Source organism: Silurus meridionalis, chromosome 3 (genome assembly GCF_014805685.1).
Source record: "Silurus meridionalis isolate SWU-2019-XX chromosome 3, ASM1480568v1, whole genome shotgun sequence".
Lineage (NCBI taxonomy): Eukaryota > Metazoa > Chordata > Actinopteri > Siluriformes > Siluridae > Silurus > Silurus meridionalis.
Window position 1 is genome coordinate 1,449,806 of NC_060886.1, and position 27,206 is coordinate 1,477,011.

The following is a 27,206-nucleotide window of genomic DNA, read 5'->3' on the forward strand; positions in this document are numbered from 1 at the left end:
AAATAGCAGCGTGTAGAATCCGAGTGACCGGGTCATCTATCAGCCAATCAGAACACAGCGTTGTTTTATAGGGGTTTTTTTGTTTGTAATTAGGAAACTTTGTGAAAGTAGATCGTGTGGAAAACCAACATTTCAGTTCGTTATTCGTCCCCCCCACCGCCCATCACGTATATGAGCTCCGATACGTTGATCTGCGAAGTTTTCAGTGGTTTATTGGCTAAATATTGTGTTCTGATTCATCACCACCATTCATGTGGCACTGCACTGGACATTATTGTATAATAATTCATACGAATAATGTGAAAGTAGGCCATTGTATACTTTTCATATCTTCCCGAAACATCTCCTAGATATTCACCCCTCTGCCAGAACTTCCTCTCAGACTCAATTAATCACCCCGTGGGGGAGGTGGGGGGGTGTTTACCGGGGGCTTGGAGCTCACACGGCCATCTCGGTCCACTGACTCAGCGAGACGCTGGTGCTGAGTGTGGAACATCAGCGTTATTGCACTGTGTGTTGGGAAATTCACGCCATATTGTTTTTGGTATATTTCACTAATCCTGGTGTTCCGATCGCATCGGATGCGCCTGTGCCATGTTTCATGTTACGTTGTTTGAATTTGTTCTGTTAATGAATGCGTGTTGACATTAAATAATGTTTTTTTCAGCATTAAGTGTAGTGTTTGCAAATAATTTTCATTCAAATCCCTTGGGTCCATCTGAGTGATGGAAGGTTTTCAAATATCTCTTTCTGTACAAGTCGAGTTTAGGAGCCTCATCTGACTTGATTACATCTCTGCAGACTCGTCCAGACTCTTGCATCCAGCATCATATGGTTCACTTACATCTCAGTCACCTCTATGAGAAACTCTCATCTGACTCACTCACGTCTCCGAGAGACTCTTCTCATCCTGCTGACTAATATTGTCTTATACAGCAAGATCTTGTCTTTTGTAATCAGACTGATTTACAATTATACTTTCATGTAGTCAGACGTGTCGTACACGTGAGAAGTGGATTAACTGAACACGTGCAGTACGACACGTCTGACTGCACGTTCCTTCAAATTAAGAAAAAATTAATCCCTCCAGCGGGAATTTTCTAAAACACAAAGTGTGTATCAGAAACAGCTCAAAGCAGCAATTTAAATATTTTTTTTAACTCAGTGTTTAATTCCAAAGTGAAAATATTGATATTGAAGGAAAATTCAAGCTCATGACCAGGAATCTTTTGATTTAATTTATTTTAGTCTGGTATCAGACCCTTCATTTCATCTATAATTCATTAATATAGCAGTCGATGTAAATGTTTGTCTACCTGAAAATCAGTTCAGTTTAGTTAAGAAGGTGGTTCTAATGCGATTTGCTGCATTCTGAGTTCCTGAAACTGCTCGAGTGGGATTCTTGTGCTAAACATGGCCAAAGTTGAAAAAAAAAAAAAAACAATGTAAATTCACTCCTTTCAGGCTCGTATAAGTTTTGGGAAGAAATCCTTGTATGGACACTTCTCCTGGGCAAGAGCACACCCACCACCGTGCTTCATTCGGCACTGTACAGGAGTCACTCGAGAAGAGCAAAGCACTCTCCAAAGCAGTGCGTTAGTGGATGTGAGGGAAGGAGAACCTTGTTCTTGCTATATAGACTCTGGATCAGATGTGTATGGCTGTAATCAGAGGTGAAAAGAGTAATAAAATATTCTAAAAGTAGCTGCTACTTTAATGAAATTTTACTTACATATGAGTAAAGTTACTGATCTAAAAATCTACTTAAGTAAAAAGTAGCTATATAAAATGTACAAATTTACCAAATTACCTTTTTATTTTAAACGGTGGGGTGAGGTGGGGGATTCTGGTGTAGTTAAAAAAGGACCAGCACTTAAAAATCTCAAGCGAGTTTTTAACTGAGCACCTTTACAAGTTATAGCTCAATAACAACCGAAAAAAATCTCAAGAATGGAATTTATTATAAAAAGTGAAATCAAAATGCAGATAACTAATTCAGAGAGAAAAGCGAGTGCACATGTTGAAGAAGTAGATGCCGAACTCGCAAACATTCCGAACCATCTAGAGACGTACCAGTGCCAATTGGACCCCACTACATGTGTGGAGTTTTGACATTGGACCTCCTGGAGTGTTTAAATTCTCTGGCATGGAGAAGCTGATGCTGGATCTGTGATGATCACAAATGTTGAGCTCAGTAGCTCCTACTTTTATACCAAAGACTAGAAAAAACATGAAAGTTCTGTATTGTTGAAAGATTTATGATCAAACTCTTGATGTCACCCAGATGAGGATGGGTTCCCCTTTTGAGTCTGGTTCCTCTCAAGGTTTCTTCCTCATAACATCTAAGGGAGTTTGTCCTTGCCACAGTCACCACGGCTGCTCATCAGGGATAAATACACACCATTCACCTTCACTGTTGATTTCTGTAAAGCTGCTTTGAGACAATGTCTGTTGTGAAAAGCGCTATACAAATAAACTTGACTTGTTGAACAAGTATCGATCCAACAGTATTTCGCTTTCAGCTGAGGTCTCCATCGTCTGTCCATCTTTCTTTCCTGATTTTAATGCATTTATTCTCAATCAGTGCAGTAGTTTCCGGGGCATGATTTTGATATTTTTTCTTGATTTCTTTTTTACTGAGTAAAGGAGGTGATTTAATAAGTATTTATGTACAATTCTAAATTACAGTAACGAGTAAATGTGATTTATTAATATACGTATCTGATTGTTACTCAGAGTTTATTTACGACTATAAAGTTTCTGCTTTATTTATAGCGATGTCTCAGCTCACAGACGATTTTTACACTCAAGTCGTGTGTGCTCGCGACTCTTTAGCGCCGCCTATGCCAGTGCCTCCAGGAGCTTTTGGAGAAAAGCGTAAAAAAAGCTGTATCTTTCTTTTATAAGTCTGAAGACCCTTCGGAGATATGAAGGACACAAGTCTACTTATAGGTGTGTGTGTGTGTGTGTCCGGGTCCTTTTCAACACAAAATATTAGCTTTTTATATAACTGAATGTATAAAGACGAAGAACTGTACTGTATTCTCATGAATATAAGTTTGTGTGTGTGTGTGTGTGTGTGTGTGTGTGTGTGTGAGAGAAGCCTGATTTGGTCCTGAATTAGCACTACAGCTGTGGCACTTTGCTCTATTAAAGTACGCTGCTTTCATGTGCTCCCTAATGCCAGGGCTGATTAAAGTGAACAGCAGGCACTAATCCCAGATATGAGACACTCGTTTACCTCGGAGCGTCTCCGTATCGGCTCTCTCCTCTTTTAGAGCGAGGGAGAGAATACAGCCTCATGAGAAAATGCTGCTATAAACCTGAGCTGCCTTTTTAAAGGCCTACGGGTTTTAGTGTGAAGACCAGAGTGTGAATGTAATGAAAGAAATGTGAACACACTGCTGCACATCTCTACAGCTCGGCTTCTGGAATGTACAGCTTTTTCCTGCATGTCCTGTAGATCCAAAATCGATTCATAAAATTTGATTCTTTAATGACGCTTTCATCATCCATGACGTCTTTTCAGAGATACACTGCCTGTGACACCAGTGGGTGGAAACTGCACAGATTTGTACAGGACGTTTTTTTTTTGGTAGAATGGTATTTTCTCTTCACTTGAGCTTGGAGACCCAAACCTGTTCCAGCATGACACAAAGTGCACAAAGGCAGCTCCATGAAGATCTAAAGATGAAGGGGAAGATCTCCTGCTATAGACCTCCAACGCAAATGTATGTGAACGCTGACTGCACCCCAGGCCTCCTCACCTTTTCACCTTCTCCAGCACCTGACTTATAGAAGAAGAATAGAATTGCCTTTATTTGTCATTACAGCACAGTGAAATTCTGGGTTCAGCCATGATACAGCACCCCTGGAGCACAGAGCGTTGAGGGCATTGTTCAAGGCAGTTTGGCAATACAGGGACTTGAACCCCAGACCTTTCGATCAGTAACCCAGAGCCTTAACCACTGAGCTTCCACCTCCACATGAATATCCACAGAATCTCCAAAGAATCTATTGGATCTTCTTCCCAGAAGAGTTCACCTTATTATAACAGCAAATTGGGACTAAATGTGGAATTGGATGTTCAATAAGCACAAATCAATCTTATGAATATAAGACCACTCTTCTGGGAAGATGTTTCACTAAATTTGTGGAGATTTATTTAACCATAAGTGTGTTAGTAAAGTCAGGTAGTGATGTAGGTGAGAAGGTGAGGAAGCCTGGGGTGCAGTCAGCATTCACATTCATCCCAAAGCTGTTCGATACAATTGGAGGTCTTCCACTCCAACCCATGTGGAGCAGATCTTTAAGCTGGATTTCTACAAAGGTGTATATTGTCATGCTTCAACAAGTTTGGATCTCCTAATTTCATTCAGGTTTGGGAAAATTTCATGCTACAGAATCCAAAGACGTTCTAAACAATTGAGTGCCTCCATGTTTGTGGGAACAGTTTGGGGAAGAAGAACATATGACTGGAAAAGTCGGGTGTCCCAATACTTTTAGCAGCTAATGTATTTCTATATCAGCTTGCAACCAAAATCCACGGCTGTGTGATGTTCCAGAGAAATCACGAGGCATCAACAATCCTGAAGCTTTTCCTCGGAATGTTATAAAGCGCCGACACTGGAGACTCCTTCCTTAAATTATCTCCTGCCTTAAAATAAATAAATAAATAAATCATAACAGTTTTATACTTTTTCTTAAAATATATTTATGTGGAGTATCTGCTGTGACTGAGCTGTTGCTATAGAAACCGTTAGCATTAGTATTAAAGCAGGGAATTAAACTGTCAGGGAATAAAGCAACTTCTGACCAATCAGAATCCAGGATTTAACAGAACTTTTTTTTTTTTTTTTAAATATATATATATTTTTTTATATTCTGGTGATGAAAAGTGGAAAAAGAAAATGTCATGCCGATGGTCCTGAGCGTCGCCGACTCAGTTTGTGTCTTTGTCTTAAGATATTTCGGAAATTTGTTTACCTGAAAACGATTTGTTCAGCAATAACGCAGAAACGCCGAGACGAGCAAAAGCAGTGTGCATACAGAGGAAGAAATTATTTTCTTTAGCTCATTGAGGAGCCTGTGGAGTGAATCATCATCATCATCATCATCACTGTCCTTACAAAACGTTTGCCATCGTGATCTCTATCTGTAGGTAATGCGATTAACAGCAAACACAGCGTCTGATTGGAGTCAGTCATGACACCACCTGCTACATAAACATCTGGGTTATTTTCCAGAGGAATCCGACAGTACGGGAGGAACGTGTTGAAAAAGAACAACAAGAAGCCTTTTAGTGAGACAATTTAATGTACAGTTCACATCGAAATCAGGTAAATATCCATTTTCTATTTATACTGGGAAAAGGAATAGAAATTCGAGTACAGATTCATTATAACTTACTCACGGGGGGGAAAAACGCAGCTTTGGGAAACATTGCATTTCTACGTGGTTTGATTCACAGTTTTCACAACAAAATGTAAATTACAACGCGTTCGTTCCTTTTTTTTGGTTCAATATTAAGAAAAAAAGAAGAAAATGTTGTTTATTGTTTCTCTGTCACACACACAGAAGAAATAAACAAAAAAACCCTCCAAAAAACAGTAAAATGGCATTTATTTATTTTCTCGATTTGTATAATCACACAGAATGTAGTAGTATTGTGATCGTATTCATCATATACGGTGAATTTCCTTTTCACATTTTGACCCAAAACAAAATAGTAATTTCATGTTTTTTTGGGGTGACATAGATCTTAACGCAAAGATCCAAACAACGTGTAAAGGTCATGTTTGTTTTATGAGTCATGAAAACGGAACACAATCAAAGCTTATAAATGATCCAGACCATGTAGATTATTATACTGTTCTCACACAAAGTGTAGTAATACAAACCTCACAATAGCAAATCCGATCAATGGCCAACACCCCGATCCAACATCCAATCCAACATCCAATCCAACACCTTCTTCTAACCTGGACATCAATGGAAATTTCATTGGACATTTTTTTTTTATAGGAAGAACTGTTCCACCAGCCATTTTCAATAAAAGGGTAATTATTTGATACAAATTAGAGTCAAATATTTGGAAATCATGGTGCAGGGTGTGGCAAGATGGGGCAGGGTGGGGCAGGGCAGGGCAGGGCAGGGCAAGTGGTTTATGAAAATCCTGTAAATAGTATAACATTAAGAAGAGGACATGTGTGTGACTCCCATTTCCTGTCCCTCTCTAGTTGCTTTTAAAAAGCACCTAGTGATCCATATGAACTTTTTAGAGCGAAACCAGAACATTAGATGAAGCTACTGATGGATTCTGCATTGATGGTTGATCAGTTTTTTTTCCATTCATGGTCTCACAAGAGTTCTGCAAACCCAAAATAAAATAAAATTAAATAAATAAATAAATAAATAAATAAAAGTTCAGTTGTTTTTTCTTTTGTTTTTGAATAAAATGGAATGAAGGCGTTGTAATTCACATTTAGTTTTTCAGTTTTTCAAATTTAATATAAACATTTAAAGCAAAGATCCAACCAATGTGTAAATGTCATGTTTGATCATTTGTCATAAAGAAATCTCACAAAAGTGAGTGCACCCCTTAGATTTCAGCAAACAGTTAGTATATTCTCAAGGGACAAAACTATATAAATGAAACGTTGATAGAATTTAGAGTATCAATGTGCAGCTTGTATACAGTACAGGTTTACTGTCCTCTGAAAATAACAACATGCAGCCATTATTGTCTAAAAAACTGGCAACAAAAGTAAGTCCACCCTCAGTGAACGTGTCAAAACTGTGTCCAAAGTGTGAATATTTTGTGTGAGCACCATTGTTATGTAGCACTGCTTTAATCCGCCTGGGTATGGAATTCACCAGAGCTGCACAGGAGCTGCTGAATGTCAGACACTTAGAGCTTCTCCACCTTCCGCTTGATGATTCCTCACAGGTGCTCAATAGGGTTTAGGTCTGGAGACAAACTTGGCCAGTCCATCACCTTCAGCTTTCTAAGCAAGGCAGTCGACATCTTAGCGGTGTGTTTGGGGTCGTTGTTATGTTGGAAAACTCTCGTTCGGCCCAGTTTCTGAAGGAAAGAGTTTCATGTTCTGCTTCAGAATCTCACAGTACATGTTGGAATCCATGTTTGCCCTAATAAACCGCAGCTCCCCAGTACCAGCAGCACTCATGCAGCCCCAGACCATGATGCTACCACCACCATGCTTGACTGTAGACAAGACACAGTTTTCTTGGTTCTCCTCACCAGGGCATCACCGCACATGCTGGACACCCTCACAAGTTTATCTGAGTCTCATCAGACCACAGGATATTATTCCAGTAATTCATGCTCTTGGAAAGGTCATCTTCAGCAAACTGTTTTCTGGCTTTCTTGTGAGCAGCTTCAGAAGAGGCTCCTTCTGGGACGACGGTCTGCAAACTGACTTGTTGTGGTGTGTGGTGAACGGTCTGAGCACTGACGAGTGGACCTTACAGTTCTGCTTCCTCCAAAGTAATCCTGCAGCACTCATGTGTCTACAGCTTCTGCACCTGACACACAGCATGAGGACTCGACTTCTTTGATTAACCCTTGTGAGGTCTGTTCTGAGTGGAACCCGTCTTGGTAAGCCTCTGTATGACCCTGACCACTGTAATGTAACTCAGTTACAGGATGTTACTGATCTTCTTGCATCCTCTGCATCTTCGTAGAGAGCAACAATTCAAATTCTCAAATCCTCAGAGACTCTTTACCATGAGGTGCATGTAGAACATTCAGTGGTCAGTATGAGAGAATTGTACTTAAAGCACCAAATTTGAACTGCTCTTATACAAGATACACACATTTGTATGGTTCTGTGAAGCAGACAAAAACATGAACATGATGAACAGGACATGTGGCTTTGCATCGTTACACCACGTACAGCTGTTATCACTGAGGGTGTACTTACTTTTTTTGCCTGTTATTTAGAAAATAATGGCTGTGTATTGAGTTATTGTTAGAGGACAGTAAATCTGTACTGCTATACAAACTGCACATTGATAGTCTAAAATATATCCACATTTCAGGTCTATAGATTTGTTACTTGAGAAGATACTAAAATGGTTGCTGAAATGTGAGGGGTGCACTTACTTTTGTTAGATACTTCTAAAAATGCACCAGATGATTCTACCGATTCTGCGGTAATCTGACAGAGTAGATCTCCACCGTTCACCTATGTTTTTAAAGGATTTACGAAGCACCAATTTCATTTGAGAACTTCATGATGACTCCGTTATCTCTGGAATAAGGTTTTAGCAATACAATATAAAGGACCTACATTGCAAGTAAATAACATTTAATTATTCAGGATATCTACTTCAAATAAATCCCGATAACTCAACGTGATGTGTAACTACGAAACATATCTCCAGTTGATTTTTTTTCTTCTTTTCTGCGAGACTGCTGCCATGACTGACAGTTTAAATTTCATTTTTTGGCTTCAGTCCCTTCATTTAGCGTGTGCAACTGAAATTTCCCACTGTAATTAATGTTAATTAAAGCCTGGAAATGCGGAGCACTGTGGCAAGACCATGACAAAGTGTCGTTAATTGGCTGCCAGATTCACTAAACCCACCTGTCCGATGAATAGAGCTCTCGAGGGGCAATCTGAAGTTTCATATTTTTTACTTTTTCTTATTTCGCCTGAACGATGATTTAAAAAAGATCACAATGTTAATCAGGGCAACTTTGCCAACAACATCTAATGTTTCTTTGTGATTTACGACATCACTGTGCACAATGAGCAGATTTACTGATGGGGTTAACACACTTACACAGATACATACACACCAAAGGTATTCAACTTATTTTCCCCGTTTGGTCCTTGCTAGCTGGTTTGCCCATTGTTGTCTGAGCAAACGGCAGTCCGAATTTGTCCTCAAACGGTGACCGTTTCTTCGAGCTTCTGGTCCAGCCTCGGCGTAGAGTTCGGCGCCTTCGATATAAACAAACACTGAACTCTTCTGTCTTAATTAGAACTCGCAATGTGCCCTCCATTGCACTCACATGATAAGCAGATGTTTGTCCAAAGCACATGCTAATGGTCTTGCCTGATTTGGAACATCTGGACTGATCCTTAATTGTGCCTGATATACGCAGAACATGCGGTACAGTTGAGGAGCTCAGTGCTGCGGGGGGAGTCCGAGTGGACCAAATCGGGAAGAAATTCTGGGAGGAGTTCAGGCCCAGTTTGCCCTCTCAGATATTTAAATAGTTTGGTTTCGGACTAAGTCAGCCCATGGGTTTGAGACTGATTAGATCTTTGACAAATTGGGCTGGGGCTGGAACAAGTCAGCCAGTGAGCTCAAGCCAAGTTTGGTCTCTGCGAAATATTTTGGGTGACTAGGTGGTGCCTGTGATTTGGAGCTGAAAGACTGAGGTTTGGAGTTAGTCATTCCATGTTTGACCAACCATAAATACAGTATGGCCCAGGGTTAGGAGCAAGTTAGCCCATGATCTTGGGCCATGTCTGTGGGTTTGGGCTACGAGTCAACCCACAATATTAGGAGAGATTTTGGACCTTGAGTTCAGGCCACATTTGGAGTGAGAGCTTACTTGATGGAGAAGATATAGCAGTGAGATTAGGAGATGGTTTCATTGAAGAGTAATGGGCCTGGTTTGGGCTGCATATTTGGCCCAGGTTGGTTTGAGTCAAGTCCAGGTGGTGAGATTATCCCGTGGAGGAATACGGTGTGTCACTGTGGTAATTATAATCGGGGCAAATTTTCTGCACCAGTTTATAATCAGTGCTGTAAAAAGAGATGTAGATGCATATGACCTTAAACGGTTTGGAGCACAGCCATGAGACGTGGCTCTGTGTCTGCTCCTGGTAGCACGTTTTCGAGACGTCGAAGCCGCACATCCCCGACTTTTTGTTCCGGTCTGTTTTTTCGTACTCCACTCGGCAGTTGAAGGATTTGGTGTCCTTGGTTTCCACTGTGCTCTGTTGTGCCATTTCAAACTCCACCACTTTGGACGGAGGCACCAAACTCACCGAGACATTCCCTAAGCCGGTGGAGTTGTGCCGGAAGTAGACGCTGAAAGTTCCATTTCCATGATCCACTATCTTCCCTGTGATCAGGAGGTTCAGCTTCACTGTCTTGATGTTGGAGTTGAAATCTCCCCAGCCGAACATTTTCTTGAACTTGCCCGTCTTCACTATGGGTCTGCGTTTAGTCCTGCTTTGCGCCTCCCCAACAGCTGTCTGGTTAGATAACCAGTCCCATGAGTCGTCCATTTTTTCCAAATATGTCATCTGCCTCATGCTGCTCTTGAGAGTGCGATATGCTCTAGAGAACAAGCGCAGAGGGTTAGGCATGCGGTTGCTTAGTCCTTTGGGGGAATCATTGCCCTCATTATCACTCTCTCCCCAGTCCACAATGCCCAGCTCGGGAATCTGCAGACGCCTGCATGTGACCTTCACAAAAAGAGAGGGAAAAAAAAACAAGACACAGTAAGCGTTAGAGCATGAACTCCCAGTAGAAGCTATTTATTTTTGAATCAGCCATGAAATGTACATAATAAAGGGTATGGCACAACAAAATCCAGCGTTCAGGTTTTCTACTAGAAAAAAACAGCTACAAAAAAAATCATTAAAAAAGTAATGAATTAGGCGAATGCTGCTTTCAAACGTTTCCTGTCTTGGTCATAATGGAGAGATGTCCAGTGGTGGACAGTAACAAAGTAAATGTGATTCACTATTGTACTTAAATAGCTTTTTCATGTATCTGTTCTTTACTGAAGTGTTTCCATTTGGTGAGATTTTTACTGTAACTTCACTACATTTCAAAGTCAAATCTTTTACTTTTTTACTCAACTACATTTAGTGAAATCAGTCGTTTCTTTTTATTCATTTGAGGATAAAATCGTAACTGGTGAAACGCAGCGAGTCACCAATCAGGATCGAGCGCACGCTCTGTTTTACACGTGTTCTGATCGGCGCTCGGTGCATCTACTGATCACCAACATACAGTTCAGCATCAGTTCAACATCAAGCAGAACATTTAGAGAGGAATAAATGATGAAGAAACTGCAGACTCGAACTCACCACAACACACGTGACCTCATTTACGTGATTTTTTTGAAGTATTTGAAAAGAAGGTTTTGTGTTCATGATCATTATAATAGAAATCAATCAGTGTTTGAGTCATTAATATCATTCTATTAATAGATCAGTGTGCTGAGAGTCACATTCGAGTCTTTACACATAAACTGAGGTGATTAAAGAATCTTGTGATAAAAATGATAACAGGAACATTATAGTTATAATAAATCACTACTTTGGATACTTAAGTTCATTTGAAGGTAAAACATTTGTAATTTTACTCAAGTGAAAGTTTAAAGAGACACTTTCACTTTTACTGGAATCACATTTTACTGAGTGTCGCTACTTTTACTCAAATACATGGTTTGTTTTCTTCAGTATCAGTACACGCTGTACATCAACATTATAGCATTACACCCCGTTGTTATCGGTACTTTTGTTCTTTTAATTAACACGTTTCCATACACAGGAGCCTAGAACTCATTCTTCTCTGCATAAAATCATTAGGAGCTCGGAGGTAATGAGTTGCTACTCTACGCTAAAGACTTTCCACCAGAATCGAGAGTCAGAGCTTACAGCGCACAAATGAACGTGCAAAAACGAAAACGCTACTACCGTTGGAAAGGAATAATGTTGCTAACAAATAAATATTTTGAGAGTAGTAGTGGAAGCTCATTGGTTTAGATGTCGGACTAGCTCAGAAGGTCGTAAATTCAAATCAAACCACCACTATGCTGCCACTGTTGGGCCCTTGAGCAAGGCCCTTAACGCACTTAAGTTGTTATAGATAAGGGTGTCTGCTAAATGCTGGAAATGAAAATGCTGTTATAATAAGCTCCACTTTTCTGTGAAGATGTTCCACTGGGTTTTGTGGACGTTTAAGGTTTCATTCAACCAAAAGGGTTGGAGCTCTAAAGCAGGAGATCTTAATGGATCGAGCATGAATTGGGTCTCCTAATTCAAGTAAAGGGAAAATTTCATGCAACAGCATCTAAAGACATTCTATACAAATGTGTATTGCGCTTGTTGTGCTTGTGGGTATTGTTTGGAGAAAAACCTCATATGAGTGAAAAGGAAAAAAAAAAAAGTTGTGGAAAATGGGGTAACAAAGGTTAAGCCTCTGGATTACCAATCAGAAAATTGGGGGTTTAACCCCAGCACCACTACTTAGTCAATGTTGGGCCCTTGAGCATGGCCCTTAATGCTCCATAATATGAATGACCCTGTGCTCTGAGCTGTGCTTCATAACAAGCTGGGATATGTGATTCCCAATCCGATTCTCAAATATATATATATATGGAATGTTACGGTACACATATTCATACCGAACCGTTTCAGAACAAGACCTTCAGTACGGTGCACATACAATCTGAGTTCCCTCACAAACATAGTGTATCAAGCAGACTGGAAGTTACTTTAGTCTCCGCCACATACTGTAAGCGCGGTGTGGCTACTCAATCGGTACCGGAACCACAATTTGTGTGTGAAATCTCTGTCACTTCCTGTCATCCCCAAAGTTTTTTACGACAATGTAGCGATACAAATCCTTTCGCGTTTTATGTACAGCTCCCAGTATTTATGTTAATCCGGGATGCGCTTTGGGAAGAAAAGAGCAGCCGTTGAGAGAGTGACGGTGGGAAGGCATGTACCGGAATACGCATGAGCGATAACAACGACCGCCGTGAACCAACATATACCAACAATAACGGACAGTGAGAGTGTGGAAGTTTAAATAGGAGCTGGTGATGATGATAAACGAGCACCATATGTGCGCGATTGAAGCCAGAGCTTCAGAGAAAGCGGCCGAGAAAGCACCTGACACGCTGAAGGGGGCCGAAGGGGGTGTGGCAGGTGGATTCCTGACAGATAAACATGTACTGTATGTATTTTTAAAGCATGCCTTCATCAAACAAACCGCGGCAACGCTGTTGTGTAAAAACCCCTTCAAATACACGTGCATGCACATTCTCATTTATTAACGCACATCATGTACATAAAGAAATTTCAAGCACGTTAATATACTGCCGCCATTTTGATTTTCGTTTATCTCGATCATCGGTTACCTCGATGCTTTTTGGCGACCCCCTAGGACATCGACATAACCGGGTTCCACTGTATATATTATACACAATATATATTGAGAATCTTCACTTCTGGTTTATCGCTGGATTTCTTTTCCCTCTAAAGTGAACCATTGAAGTATCATGTGCCTGAACATGTGCCTCACTTTCTTTGTTAATAACTGCCTCTAAACTCATTACAGAAAGTCTGCAAACCACAAAAAAATCTAATCTGTAAGCCGTAGTGCTGCAACCATCCTCCATCCGCCATCCCACACACCAAATCACCATTTTTTAGCTCTGGGACGTCAAGTTCTGGTCCACTTAAGATAAAGTCTTAATAATTTGTAGAAATAATCCAAACTTAGTTTTATTGGTAATTAGCAGTGGCTGCCGTCCCAAGGCAGAGCGGAGGGGATCATTTGCTGCGGCAGATGTGAAAGCCTTAAGTAGGGCTGTTTGAAATCACACACACACACACACACACACACACACACACACACACACAAACAGAGCTGTGCTAATTACACATTTTGCTGAAAGCTTAATTGAGTCATATGCGAACTCATTCTGCAGAGCCGTACGCTCGTTGCAAACATTACCCTGTAAAATCATTGGAACAGGGACAGAGCCCTGCAAAAGCAAGATAACAAAACGTTAGCATATATCGTCTGGTGTGTGTGTGTGTGTGTGTGTGTGTGTGTGTGTGTGTGTGTGTGTGCGCCTATAGTTGCTTATACGTTGTGGTTTTATCACAGAAAGCCTTGTTCACCTCACACACACTGCTGTGCAGGCGGTGCAAACACACCATAATGAGCCAGCAAATTGAGAGCTCTGTGTTTAATGTGAAATCGATGAACTGAAGGGTCGCATCATTTCTCAGTCCTCGCACGGCCTAATTAACACACCGTACCCGTGGAAATAAGCACAGAGACAAGATCAGGGAAATGGTAACTGGTTTTTACCCGGAAAAGAAAAAAAAAACATTTTCAACATTATGTTTAGTTCCTATGAAATGGGAAATGATCCTTTTGAAACAGGAAGCCGGTGTGTTAAAACTCGTAGCTGATTTACAGAATAGGAAATAATCACCTGAGATATCCAGCACCACTACTGCCTTTTTTCTTTCTTTCTTTCTTTCTTTCTTTCTTTCTTTCTTTCTTTCTTTCTTTCTTTCTTTCTTTCTCACAATCGTCTAGACGCCTTACAGGGTCACCACTGGGAGACGTCTGACACGTCTGATGGCAGACAAAATAATATCACAGCCAAAACAACACTGATACCAATCAGCCGCTCCTGTAGAGCACAGCATAGAGTATTGCCAAGCTGCCTTTCTTGGGCCCTTGAGCAAGGCCCTAAACCTTTAACATGTGACAAATAAAAAGCTCCCTTTTTTTTACCTTTAGATAGATCGATCCAAAAGTATTGGAAAAGCAAGGTTTTGGTTTTGAGATCAATGATTATGCATATTTCTTGGCTGCAGGAACCGACAGACATCGAAGAACTGTTGATGGAAAGTGGTAGCACATTAGATAAGCTGCTGGAATTCTGATTGGAAGGTCATGGGTTTTAATTCAAGCATCACCATGCTGCCACTGCTGGGTCCTTGAACAAGACCCTTAACCCTCAACTGCTTTTCTGTATTACTGTAGTTGAGATGATTTTCCAGGCTTTTAGCAGAACTTCTTTCAGTTATTATGTGTTTCTTTAGGAGCATTTTGAGATGTTGCTCAGTTTTGTGATTTTTTTTTTCCACTTTTCCCCCTGATGAAGTCCATTTTTTTATATTCTTGCTGCATGATAAAGTTCCAGTGGTGGACAATAATGAAGTAAATGTAATTTGTTACTGTATTTAAGTAGATTTTTCGCATATCTCTTCTGAAGTGTTTCTTTTTGGTCAGATTTTGACTGTAACTTCACTACATTTCAAAGTCAAATATTTCACTTTTTACTCGACTACATTTAGTGAAAACGTAACTGGTGAAACACGCAGCGAGTCACCAATCAGGATCGAGCGCACGCTCTGTTTTACACGTGTTCTGATCGGTGCTCGGTGTATCTACTGATCACCAACATACAGTTCAGCATCAGTTCAACATCAAGCAGAACATTTAGAGAGGAATAAATGATAAAGAAACTCCAGACTCGAACTCACCACAACACACGTGACCTCATTTACACGTTTTATTAAAGAAGTAGAAAAGAAGGTTTTGGGTTCATGATCATTATAATAGAAATCAATCAGTGTTTGAGTCATTAATATCATTCTATTAATAGATCAGTGTGCTGAGAGTCACATTCGAGTCTTTACACAGAAACTGAGGTGATTAAGTAAAGAGTCTTGTGATAAAAATGATCATAGGAACATTATAGTTATAATAAATCAGTTCTTTGGATACTTAACTACATTTGAAGGCAAAAACATTTGTATTTTTACTGGAATCACATTTGACCTACTGTATCTCTACTTTAACTCAAATACATGGTTTGTGTTCGTCCACCACTATAAAGTTCCTCCCTCAAAGTTTTTGATGCATTTCTGGGCAAATTGTCAGACAGAATGTTTCATCAATTCCATCATCAATAAAGATTAGTGAGTTCCTGAAGAAGCCACACATTAAAACATTCAAGCCTAAGCAGCATTTCACCACCATGATTAATCCAACAGCTTGTATGTTTTAGGATCATGAGCAGATCCTTTCTTTATCCTTTAAGCTCGTGAGCTTTTGTGGCTCGTCTCAGTATTTCTCTGAGAATCTGGTCATTTTACTGCAGATGAGATGTTTACATCTAGTGGTATGGAGCTTTATTTTTCTGCTCTATTTAGAATTTGGGATCATGAAACAGTCAGTGTGGAGGTTGTTGGTGATGTTGGTCCCTGAGTGTTATTCTTGGGGTTTTCTTAACAGCTTTCAGCTCTTCAGCAGATCTGTTTGTTAGTACACCGTTTTCAGATATTCCAACTTGCTGTTGATTTGTTCTATACCGAATACTCGTGCAATGGCTGTGATTAAATCTCTCTTTTATCATGACATGCTTTCCTCCATGGACATCTTTCTGGTCTTAATGTTGTTTTTTTCTTTTTTTAAAAAGAAATGTAGTCTAGGTGAAAGCCAGCAGACAAACCGAGAGCAGAAATTCAGAGCTCTGCATTAGTGATGTTAAAATCGGATCATTTCAGTGACTCGGTTCTTTGAATCTCGTTCATCCAAACGAATCTTTTTGTTGAGTCAGTTACTTCATTCCGTTCCTTCGATCAGAAATAAAATGTTACATGTTCAATAATCAGATCCTCCAACACGCCAACATACACCAACTTTAACTACAGTTCCAATAATGAAAATATCACAAAGGACAAATGATGATAAACAGAATGTGGAGCTTTACCTCTCATATCCTCTGGTTCGTGTCTTTAGTTCTTTTTCACGTAACTCCCATAATTACTGTAACAATGAAGTTAACAAAAACTGATCTATTGCATTGTGTAGCACTTTTGGAAGTCAAAGGATAAAAGAACTAACGACTCGGACCAGAGGACTCATGAGATGAACTGCTCAATTCTGTCCTGTACATAACCTATGGAGATTTTGCGATGCTTTGCTCGTGCGCGTTCAGTAAAAAATTACCATCTATCGTCATTCAAAGGAATCGACTCCTCACTACTATACATTGTTTACATAATTTTACAGGACACATCTAAGAAAAAAAACTCAAATGTTCCACTATTTTTGATCACCTAAAAACTGGGAGTGCTGCTGTTTGCAGTGAGGTCTGGGATTTTGACTAGAAGCTTCAGCATAGAGATGAGGTGTGATGTCGCTCTCCGGCACACGCCTGGAATTTGTGAAACGTCCCGTCAAACACCACAGAATCCCCCGAGTCTCGGCGTGAGTCTTTAGCTCCCAGTCGTCACAGCGTGAGACAAGATTCAAGGTGAGACACGAGGGGAAATAAAACTCTCTCAGCCTGTCACATGAGCAGCTCCTTCATCTAACATGGCATATGTGTGGGTGCGAGCGAGAGAATAATAGAGAGAGAGAGAACAATCAGTGGAAAATTCCAAAGTTTTGGTTATCTCTGTAACACGTGTGTGTGTGTGTGTGTGTGTGTGTGCACTCAGTGGGGTGTATGAGGAAGGTTAGAGACTGATGCAGCTTGTTTGGATATGAAAGGTAAAGCTGGGCAAGGTCTGTTAGAGGAGAGCGGCGAGAAAGATTAATTAAGACGGCTTTAGTTAATCTGCAGCTCTGGGCTGCGGGCGAATTCCACTTTCCTCAACACAGAGAACATTTCAACAATAACCTTGAAATTTTCTACGAAAAAAAAATAACAGGCGATGACATTTCCACCGCGCAAGCACGATCACGAGCAAACTAACGACGGGAGGGAAAACGAATTGCTGTAAAAGTGCAGATGTAAAGGACGATATCACACACAGGTGTGTTGGGTTTTCATTTCTTTTTTTTTTTTATAAGTTCTTCTCTAAATGAAAAAACTCCAGCAGAGCAAAACTTAATTAACAACCTCAAAATATTGACTTCAATATACATAATATAGTTTTGTGGAACTGTATCATTTTTTTGTTGATAATTTGACTTTTGCTCATCACAGATATCACATGTGTATCTGTTACTAATTTAATCTGTTAAATTAAATTAGATATACTTGTTACGGCACTGTTTGGAGACACAGAGGTTCAGGTTTTATTTCTATGTGACACACCTGGTTATTTAAATGACTCCATTTTCATCATACTTTTACCTCAGGCAGGTCAAGTCTTGGATGAAATCCATGTAACATTCCACTTGACATGTTTCTGTATGTATTTGGAGAACATGGAAACTCATATACATGTAGGTTACATGGTGAAAGGAATCCTGAACCAACACGGCTCCCATTCTTCACCACCATGTGATTCCGTCTGGACTGCGACTCGTTGGAAGCGACTTCACCGTACAACAAGACGACGAGACGAAGTTCTGCAAGTGTTATTGAGAGAGTCGTCTGGAGTGATATCTATCATCCCTCCCAGTTACCGCACCTGAATCCTATTGAACTGCTCTGGGATGAACAAGAAATCTGCATCTAGTGAAGAACATATCTAAAGAGTTTTACAAGCGACACGGCAAAGTGCTTCAGCTGAACGATTGGAGAAACGAACCTCGAGAGTGTGTAAACTGTTCTTTACGCTAAGGCAGGATTTTTTTGTTTTTGAAACATCTGGACATACCGAGTTTGCTGCTTGGACTGGATAGATGACTGGGGCAGAGCTTTTGCAAAACAGCAGGTCTTCTGGAGTATTCCTGGAATGCAGGGGGTTAGTACCTCTCTAATAGGCTCCAAGGATGGACAACTTAGACAACAAACTCCTTGACGTGTGTCAGGGGTGATGGCTAACCCATCTGGTCCCACAGAAGAACTAGAGTAGCAGAAACTACTTCAAACGTTCATGCTGGCTCTGATAGAAAGGAGTCAGAACATACAAAGCATCACAGCTTGCTGTGTAGGGAACTGTAGCTGCAGCATGTTCAGAAAGCCCATACTCAACCCTGTACACCACTCAAAGCTGTTTCTATGCACACATAAGCATCATTTTTGTCTTGGACATCACTTACATGGGGAGGTGATGTTCTCCTGGAAAACCTTGGGTCTTGGCCTTATGTGGATTATTGTAATGTACCACCTACCTAAACATTATTCCATTCCAGGTTCCACCCCATCATGGTAACATTGTTGTAACATTGTTCCCAATGTCACTGTTCAGCAAAAGTGTTCAAAAAGTTCAAGGTGTTGATTTGGCCTTCAGATTCTTTAGGACTGCAAGACTGCAAGAACAAAGACATCCATCCTGTCCTTAACATGATCACTTGGAAAGTCTGTCCAATCAGAGATCAGAGTATTATTATATCACTGTACATGTAAACACACTCGTTGGGTTGCCAGATTGGTTTCATTTGGTTCTGGATATCTGTAAATTGGAGTGGCATTTTTTTTTTCACCTTCACATTGATTGTCAAATGAAACAAATGGGGTCAAATGCATAATCTGGCAACCTTGTCTCTTATTTTATATATATATATATATATATATATATATATATATATATATATATATATATATATATATATATATATATTTTTTTTATCAAACTCTGCAGGACGGAGCTCTCTGTCTGTCTGTCTGTCTGTCTGTCTGTCTGTCTGTCTCTCGAACGGACAGGTTATTTTACAGCCTGGCAGTGAGAGGTCATCACCATGGCGACCTGCCCAAGCCCAGGATATGGTAATTAAAGCTAGTTCAATCCCGCAGATGGAGAAAAGGATGATGCAGCCGCAGGAATGTTTTTTTTTTTTATGCAGTCGTTTCATTTCAGCCATGAGCTTCAATTTCTGTTAAGTGATCAAATCAGCACCATTTCTCTCAAACACTCTCTTTTCCTGTCGTTCTCTTTTCACTCTGGGTCGTCAATCATCACGTCTTTTGTGAGCTACGATGCTAATGTAGCTAGGGAGCAGTTTACCAGTGTTGTGGTTCAGGACACCAGAAAATTTCTCGCACAAGTTTATTTGTTTCTGAATCTGAAGCTCAATCCAATTGTCATGTCTTTTTGTCCTATTTTTTCTTATCTGTCCCATCTTTCTGTCCCATCTTTCTCTCCCGTCTTTACAGCTGTCCCATATCTCTGTCCCATCTCTTTCTGCCATCGGCTCTCCAGTTGCCCTGTCTTTCTGTTCCATCACTTCATCCACACACATTTTTTGTCCCATCTCATTGTCCTTACTCTCTCCAGCTGTTTCATCTTTCTGCCTCATTGCTTTGTCCTATCTCTCTCTCCAACTGTCCCATCTTTCTCTCACATCTTTTTGTCCCCACTCTCTTCAGCTGTCCAATCTTTCTGCCCATCTCTCTCTCCTCACTCTCTCCATCTCTTCTGTCTTTCTGGCTTATCACTTTGTCCCCACTCTCTCCAGCTGCCTTATCTCTCTGTTCCGTCTCTCTAGTTTTGCCGTCTCTGCTGTTCAGTAATGGACTCTTAAATCCTGATAGACTTCAGATTCCACATGTTTTTGTTCAAATTTTAATTTTAAATGTTTAAGAAGTTACATTTTACATTTATCCTGAATTATTAAAAAATAATGTTATGACGCTGCAGAAAGAAATGCAATATTGATAAAAATAAATAAATAGAAATGATCAATTCTTGAAATGAAAATGTCGTCGCTGCAGATCTCAGCGTTTAACTCACTTTTTTGTTGTAGACTCATATTCCTCTCATTGTCTCCCCCCCATGTGTGGTGTGTACTGGTGTGTACTGGTGTGTACTGGTGTGTTTGAGGTGGTGCACTGGATGTGAGATGAGGTTCAGGTGTAGAGCAGGAACACGAGGCATCAGTAATTAACTGGAGCTCTGACAGCTGAGAGCAGGATCACGCACCGAAACCATCACCATCACTCTTCATCAGCGCTCTGACACGCAGACTGAGCTCAGTGGACTGCAGCGCTCATGAGCTGAGTGTGTGTGTGTGTGTGTGTGTGTGTGTGTGTGTGTGTGTGTGATCCCAGCCATCGTTAGCACTGCTAACACACCGCGCCATTAAGCCTCATGTAGCTTTTCCCACTTAACACTGATTATTGTGTCCCATGTCTCTGGCTGTCCTCTCTGTTTAACTGTCCTGTTTTTCTGTCTCTTCTCTTCAGGTGTCCCAACTCTCTGTCTTTTTTCAGTCTAGTTTTTCTGCCCCTTTGCTCTGTTCCATCTTTTTCCGGCTGTCCCGTCTTTCCATCCCATCCCTCAGTCCTGTTTCTCTCTGGTTGTCCAGTCTTTCTGTCTCATCTGTGTCCTGTCTTTCCAACAATCGTTCCTTTATTGTCCAATCTTTCTGTTCTGTCTAATCTTTCTATTCTGTCTCTTTGCCTTGTCTCTCTGGCTGTCCTGTCTTACTGTCCTGTTTCTCTGTCCCATTACTCCAGCTGTCTTTCTGTCCTGTCTTTTTTCCTCATCGCTCCGGTTGTCTCATCTTTCTGTCCTGTTTATCTGTCTCATCTCTCATCTTTCAACTTTAAGATTCTTCATCTATAAAAACTTCACTATAAACAATATTGAGCAATTATTCTGCACTGAAACACTGAAACTTGTGTTTAATCTCACCCATAAATGTTTAATCTCACACTTGTGTTTAATCTCACACCAGTGTTTAGTCTCAAACCTGAATGTTTAATCTTACATCTGAGTGTTTACACTCGCACCAGTGTATAATTTTATACCTTAGTGTTTAGTCTCACAGCTCAGTGTTTAATCGCATGTCCGAGTGTTTAATCTCACACCTTAGTGTTAAAATGTACACCTCAGTGTTTAATCTCAGGTCTGAGTGTTTAATATCACATCAGAGTGTTTAATCTCATACCTTAGTGTTTTATCTCACACCTAAATCTTTAATCTAATGTATAAGTGTTTAATCTGTTGCCCGAGTGTTTATCACATCTGAGTATTTAATTTCACACCTGAGTGTTTAATCTCAAATCAGAGTGTTTTATTTTACACAAAAGTGTTTAATCTCAGACCTGACTACTTAATCTCACACAAAAGTGTTTAATCTCAGACCTGACTACTTAATCTCACACCAGTGTTCAACCTCACACTTGAGTGTTTAATCTCACAAAAATGTTTCATCTAACACAAGTGTTTAATCTCGCACAAGTGTTTAATCTCATACCTGTGTTTAATCACACACTAGAATGTTTAATCTCACACCAGTGTTTAATCTCGCACACAAGTGTTTAACCCCACACCTGACTTCTTAATATTACACCAGGATTCAATCTCACACCAAAGTGTTTAATCTCACAAAGAATGTGTTAAATCTCACACCTGACTACTTAATCTCACACTAGAGTGTTTAATTGACACAACGTTATGATGATGATGATGCTGATGATGTTGATGATGATGATGATGCTGCTATAATGACAATTGGCATGAAGAGTTTTGCTTTCAAGTCTCTTTTAGTTGAAAACAGACCTCATGATGAAACTATAATGAACACATCCAGGGTCAGGATGAGGTTCCCTTTTGAGCCTGGTTCCTCTCAAGGTTTCTTCCTCCTCTCATCTCAGGAGGTTTTTCTCTCATCCCTGACTCCTCTGGTTTGCTCATTATGGACTAAATTGATTGATTTTGTGTTTTATAAATGTTACAATTACCCTCCTTTTTTATTTCTGTAAATCAGCTATGTGACAATATCCACTGTTTAAAGCTTGATTCAAAAAATCAATTAATAGATAATGATAATGATGATGATGATGATCTCCATATCTAATTTCACCGTTTATCCTGAACACCATTTCTCCACTCTCAGTGCAGTGTGTCTTTACATTCTGATTCAAACTCCCTCCGTCTGCCTTAACACAGTGCGATGGCATCAATTTTAGTCGTTTTTTTACTCATGTCGTGTCAGAGATGTTTTTTTCCTGATTTAATCACAAGAGATACACACTCCTGGGCAATAGAAAAAAATGTGCCAAGCCCCAAATGACAAAATCTTAAGCTTCATCTTTTTATAACCAAAGTGAAAAGCCTAGGTGTGTAAAGCTTTCCAAAAATATCTATGTTTTGAGTGATTGCCATTATTTGTTTATGTGCCACACCCAGTGGAGCTCATCGAGGTCCTGAGAACAAGCCAGGACATGGAACCAGGAGAGATCTACAGAGTTTGCTTAATTCCTGCAAATTTCCTGACTAAATTGTTTTTTTGTTAAGGACATTAAACCATACTATACTTTATTATACTATAATACAGTGCATCCGGAAAGTATTCACAGCGCTTCACTTTTTCTACATTCTGCTATGTTTTTTGCAGCTTTATTCCAAAATGCATTAAATGTATTATTTTCCTCAAAATTCTACAACTCCATAATGACAACGTGAAGGAATTTTGTTTGAAATCTTTGCAAATGTATTAAAAATAAAAAGTAAAAAAATATCCCATGTACATAAGTTTTCACATCCTTTGCCATGACACTCAAAATTGAGCTCAGGTGCCTCCTGCATCTTGCCTACGTTAGGCGCCGCCCGAGTGGCAGCCTGTTGCAGCAGCTCTCGTTTAATTTTCCGCCACTTTGCATTTTTCTTTTTGAGTGTTATGTGCGTGTGAATGTGAACTGCACTACGGACATCAACTAAGACACTGACTATTGTTTACACATTCCGCAACATGCTAAGAAGGAAGAGACGGGAAAACCGAGCTGGTGCTTTTTGTCGGACCATAAGGAGACTCTACAGACCAACTCTCCCACCCATCGTCATGGGGAATGTGAGCTCTTTATCCAACAAGATGAACAAGCTAGCAGCTCTTACCCGGCATGAGATTGAATTCCGGGAGGGTAGCATCATGCTGTTCACGGAGTCATGGCTCTGTAACGATGGAAAACGGTAAGAGAAAGTGAGGAGGGCTGGCAGCTTTTGTGAATAATAGATGGTGTTAACCTGGTCACATCACGATTGAAGAGCAAATCTGCTGTAAGGATATTGAGCTGTTAGCCACTAGCATGAGGTTGTACTATCTGCCCAGGGGATTCTCGAATGTTATTGCGATAGCTGCGTATATAATATGATCAGCATGCGATGTCCTGCATTCTGTTGTTAACAGACTGTTAAAACAGAGCCCAAATGCCTTCTCATTATCTCTGGAGATTTTAATCATGCCCCTCCATCCTCCACTCTGCCCACGTTTACCCAATATGTTTCATGCCACACCAGAGACAATAAAACACTGGATTTATTTTATGCCAATTGAAATGAGGCTTACACTTTGGCACCCCTCCCCCCGCTGGGAAGATTGGATCATAACCTGGTTTATCTCCTACCTGTGTACAAACTCCTTGTATGCAGGCAACCAGCTGCCTTCCGCACAGTGACGACATGGTCTGATGAGACCAGTGAGGCTCTGAAAGACTGACACAACTATGTGGAAGGAATTGTGCAATCCACATGGGGAGGATATTGACAATCTAACAGACTGTATTACTGACTACATCAACTTCCGTGTGGAGAACACTGTACCCGCCAGGACTGTACAGTGTTTTCCCAACAACAAGCCATGGATCAACCCTGATAAAAATACTCTCCTTAAAGAGAAGAGGGTTTTTAAATCAGGAAACAAGGAAGAGATGAAAACTGTCCAGTGAGAACTGAGAAAGAAGATCAGGGAAGGAAAAGCATGCTATAGGAGAAAGATGGAATATTAGCTGCAGCAGAACAACGTCAGCAATGTGTGGAAGGGGCTCCCCACCACTGCCCCCACTCAGTCCCCCTGCTGCAACCCCCCTTCTCTGCTCCCACACATGCTCCAGCCCCACCTCCCTCTGCCCTGCTATCAGCTCACACCCTACCCATAACACACCTAACCTTTCACCCCTACCAATTCCCTCCAGCCCCCACTCCAACCACTACATACTGCCCCTCACAGAAGCCCACATGAGAATGGAGCTCAGGAAAAACAAAGCGAGGAATTCTGCGGGCCCAGACAGCATCAGCTCCAGGCTCCTTAAGACCTGTGCAGACCAGCTGTGCGGCAATGTTGTTGTACATGTTTGGTCTAAACCTGAAGCTGGGAAAGTGCCACAGCTGTGAAGGCATCCTGCATGGTACCTGCACCAAAAGGTTTAGGGGAATACAGACCAGTAGCATTGATGTTGCATCTGATGAAGACATTGGAGAGGCTGGTCTCTCCAACCTCTGGTGAGCCCATCAATGGATCCACTTCAGTTTGCGTACCAGCCTGGCATTGGAGTGAAAGATGTCTTTATTTTCCTCCTTAATAGGGCTCTTTTACACATAAAAAAGGCTGGGAGCACAGTGAGAGTCATGTTTTTTTACTTCTCTAGTGCTTTTAACAACATCCAACCTGCAATTCTGAAGGATAAGCTGGTGTACATGGGAGTGGAGCATCATCTACAGTATATGCCTGGATACTGGATTACATAACCACCCAAACACAGTCCGACATGGTTGTCTGCAACACTGGAGCCCCACAGGGAACAGTTTGGGCCCCGTTCATCTTCATCATCTACACTGCAGACTTCATGTTTAGCTCAGCAACCTGTCACCTGCAGAAGTTCTCTGATGACTCTGCCATCGTCGGCCTGATTACGGATGATGATGACAGGGAGTACAGAGGACTGATCCATAACTTTGTGGACTGGTGCCAACGGAGCTGCCTCCAGATAAATGCGGGTAAAACCAAAGAACTGGTGGTGGATTTCCATGGCACAAACAAACTTTATTATCAGCAGTGAACATTCAGGAGAAGAACATTGTGAGAGTGGACTTTTACAACTACCAGACTCTTTCTGCTGAGGAGACTAGGGTCTTTGAGTGCAGGAAGGGCTACTGAAGACCTTTTTTGACTCTGTGTTGGACTCAGCCATCTTCTATAGGGTGGTCTTCTGGTGCAGCAGAATCTCTATTGCAGACAGGAAGAGACTGGACAAGCTGATCAGGAAGGCCAGCTCAGTCCTGGGGATTGCCCTGGACACTGTACAGGAGGTGGGAGAAGGAGGATGGTGACTAAACTATCATCATTGCTGGAGAACATCTCTCACCCACCGTATGAAACAGTTTCCTCTCTGAGCAGCTCCTTCAGTGACACACTGTTACATCCCAAGTGTCTGAAGGAGCGATACAGACTTTTCTCCCTGCTGCTATTCGACTTTACAATCAGAGCTGCTCCCAGTGAACCAGTATAATACTAATAATACACATTGTTATTGTGTTTTTAACTGGGCAATAATAACAATAACAAAGTTTTGTGCAATAACTACAATAACAAATGTAAACCGTGCATTATTACCAATGTGCAATATGTTTGAAAACGTAATTACTTGATTGGTGGTCTCTTTTTTTTGTATGTATACACTGTGATGTATAAACTTGTATTATGTCTCTACTTTTTATATATTTACACATTTCTTTTCTTTGCTGCTGTAACAGAAATTTCCCCACTGTGAGACAAATAAATCTGATCTAATCTTATCCTGTTTCCACTGATCATCCCTGAGATGTTTCTACAACTTGATTGGAGTCCACCTGTGGTACACTCAGTTTAGTAAACATGATTTGAAAAAGCACACACCTGTCTATATGAGTTCTCACAGTTAACAGTGCATCAGAGCACAAACCAAGCCATGTAGTCCAAGTCATTGTCTGTAGACCTCTGAGACAGGATTGTATCGAGGCACAGATCTGGGGAAGGAGACAGAAACATTTCTGCAGCATGCAAGGTCCAGCACTGTGGACTCCATCATCTGTAAATGGAAGAAGTTTGGAATCACCAGGACTCTTCCTAGAGTGGAGCTGCCTGGCCAAACTGAGCGACCGGGAGAGAGGAGCCTTAACCGGGGAGGTGACCAAGAACCTGATGGTCACTCTGAAAGAGCTCCAGTGTTTCTCTGTTGTGAGAGGAGAACCTGCCTAAAGAAAAACATCTCTGCTGCACTGCACCAATCACTCCGTCCAGACAGAAGCCACTCCTCAGTAAAAAGGCACATGACGACCCACCTGGAGTTTGCAAAAAGGCACCTTAAGGAGAAACAAAATTCTTGAATTTACCTGAATGCCAAGCGTCATGTCTGGAGGAAACCACGCTTATCACCTGATGATGCATCTTCCAACAGGACAACGACACTAAGCACACCGACAAGATAACAAAGGAGTGGCTACAGGACTCTGGGAATGTCTCTGATTAGCCCAAGAAAAGAGCAGACATGAACCTGTTGAACAGCTCTGGAGGGATGTTCATGTGATTTATTTTTGAATAAATGTACAAAGATTTTAAACAAACTTCTTTCACGTTGTCATTGTGGGAATTAGTTTGTAGAATTTTAAGGAAAATAATGAATTTGTATCCATTTTGGAATAAAACTGTAACATTACAAAATTTGGAATAAGTAAATCCATGTAAATATTTTCCGGATGCACTGTGTATATTATATATATTTAAATCTCATGCTTATTTATGCAGATATTCATATTTCATGTTGTTTTTTTTCTCCTCAGTCCCTGCTTTTGAGG

The 27,206-nt window shown here is 40.7% G+C and overlaps 1 protein-coding gene across 1 annotated transcript in view; it reads right to left on the reverse strand.

Moving 5' to 3' along the window:
* Positions 1–7,853: 7,853 nt before the first annotated feature.
* Positions 7,854–27,206, reverse strand: part of nxph2a (neurexophilin 2a) — a 30,712-nt gene continuing 11,359 nt past the window's right edge. The window contains exon 3 of the mRNA XM_046845927.1: positions 7,854–10,451. Within this exon, the coding sequence (XP_046701883.1) occupies positions 9,705–10,451 (747 nt within the window). The 3' untranslated portion in view covers positions 7,854–9,704. The remainder of the gene's footprint in view (positions 10,452–27,206) is intronic.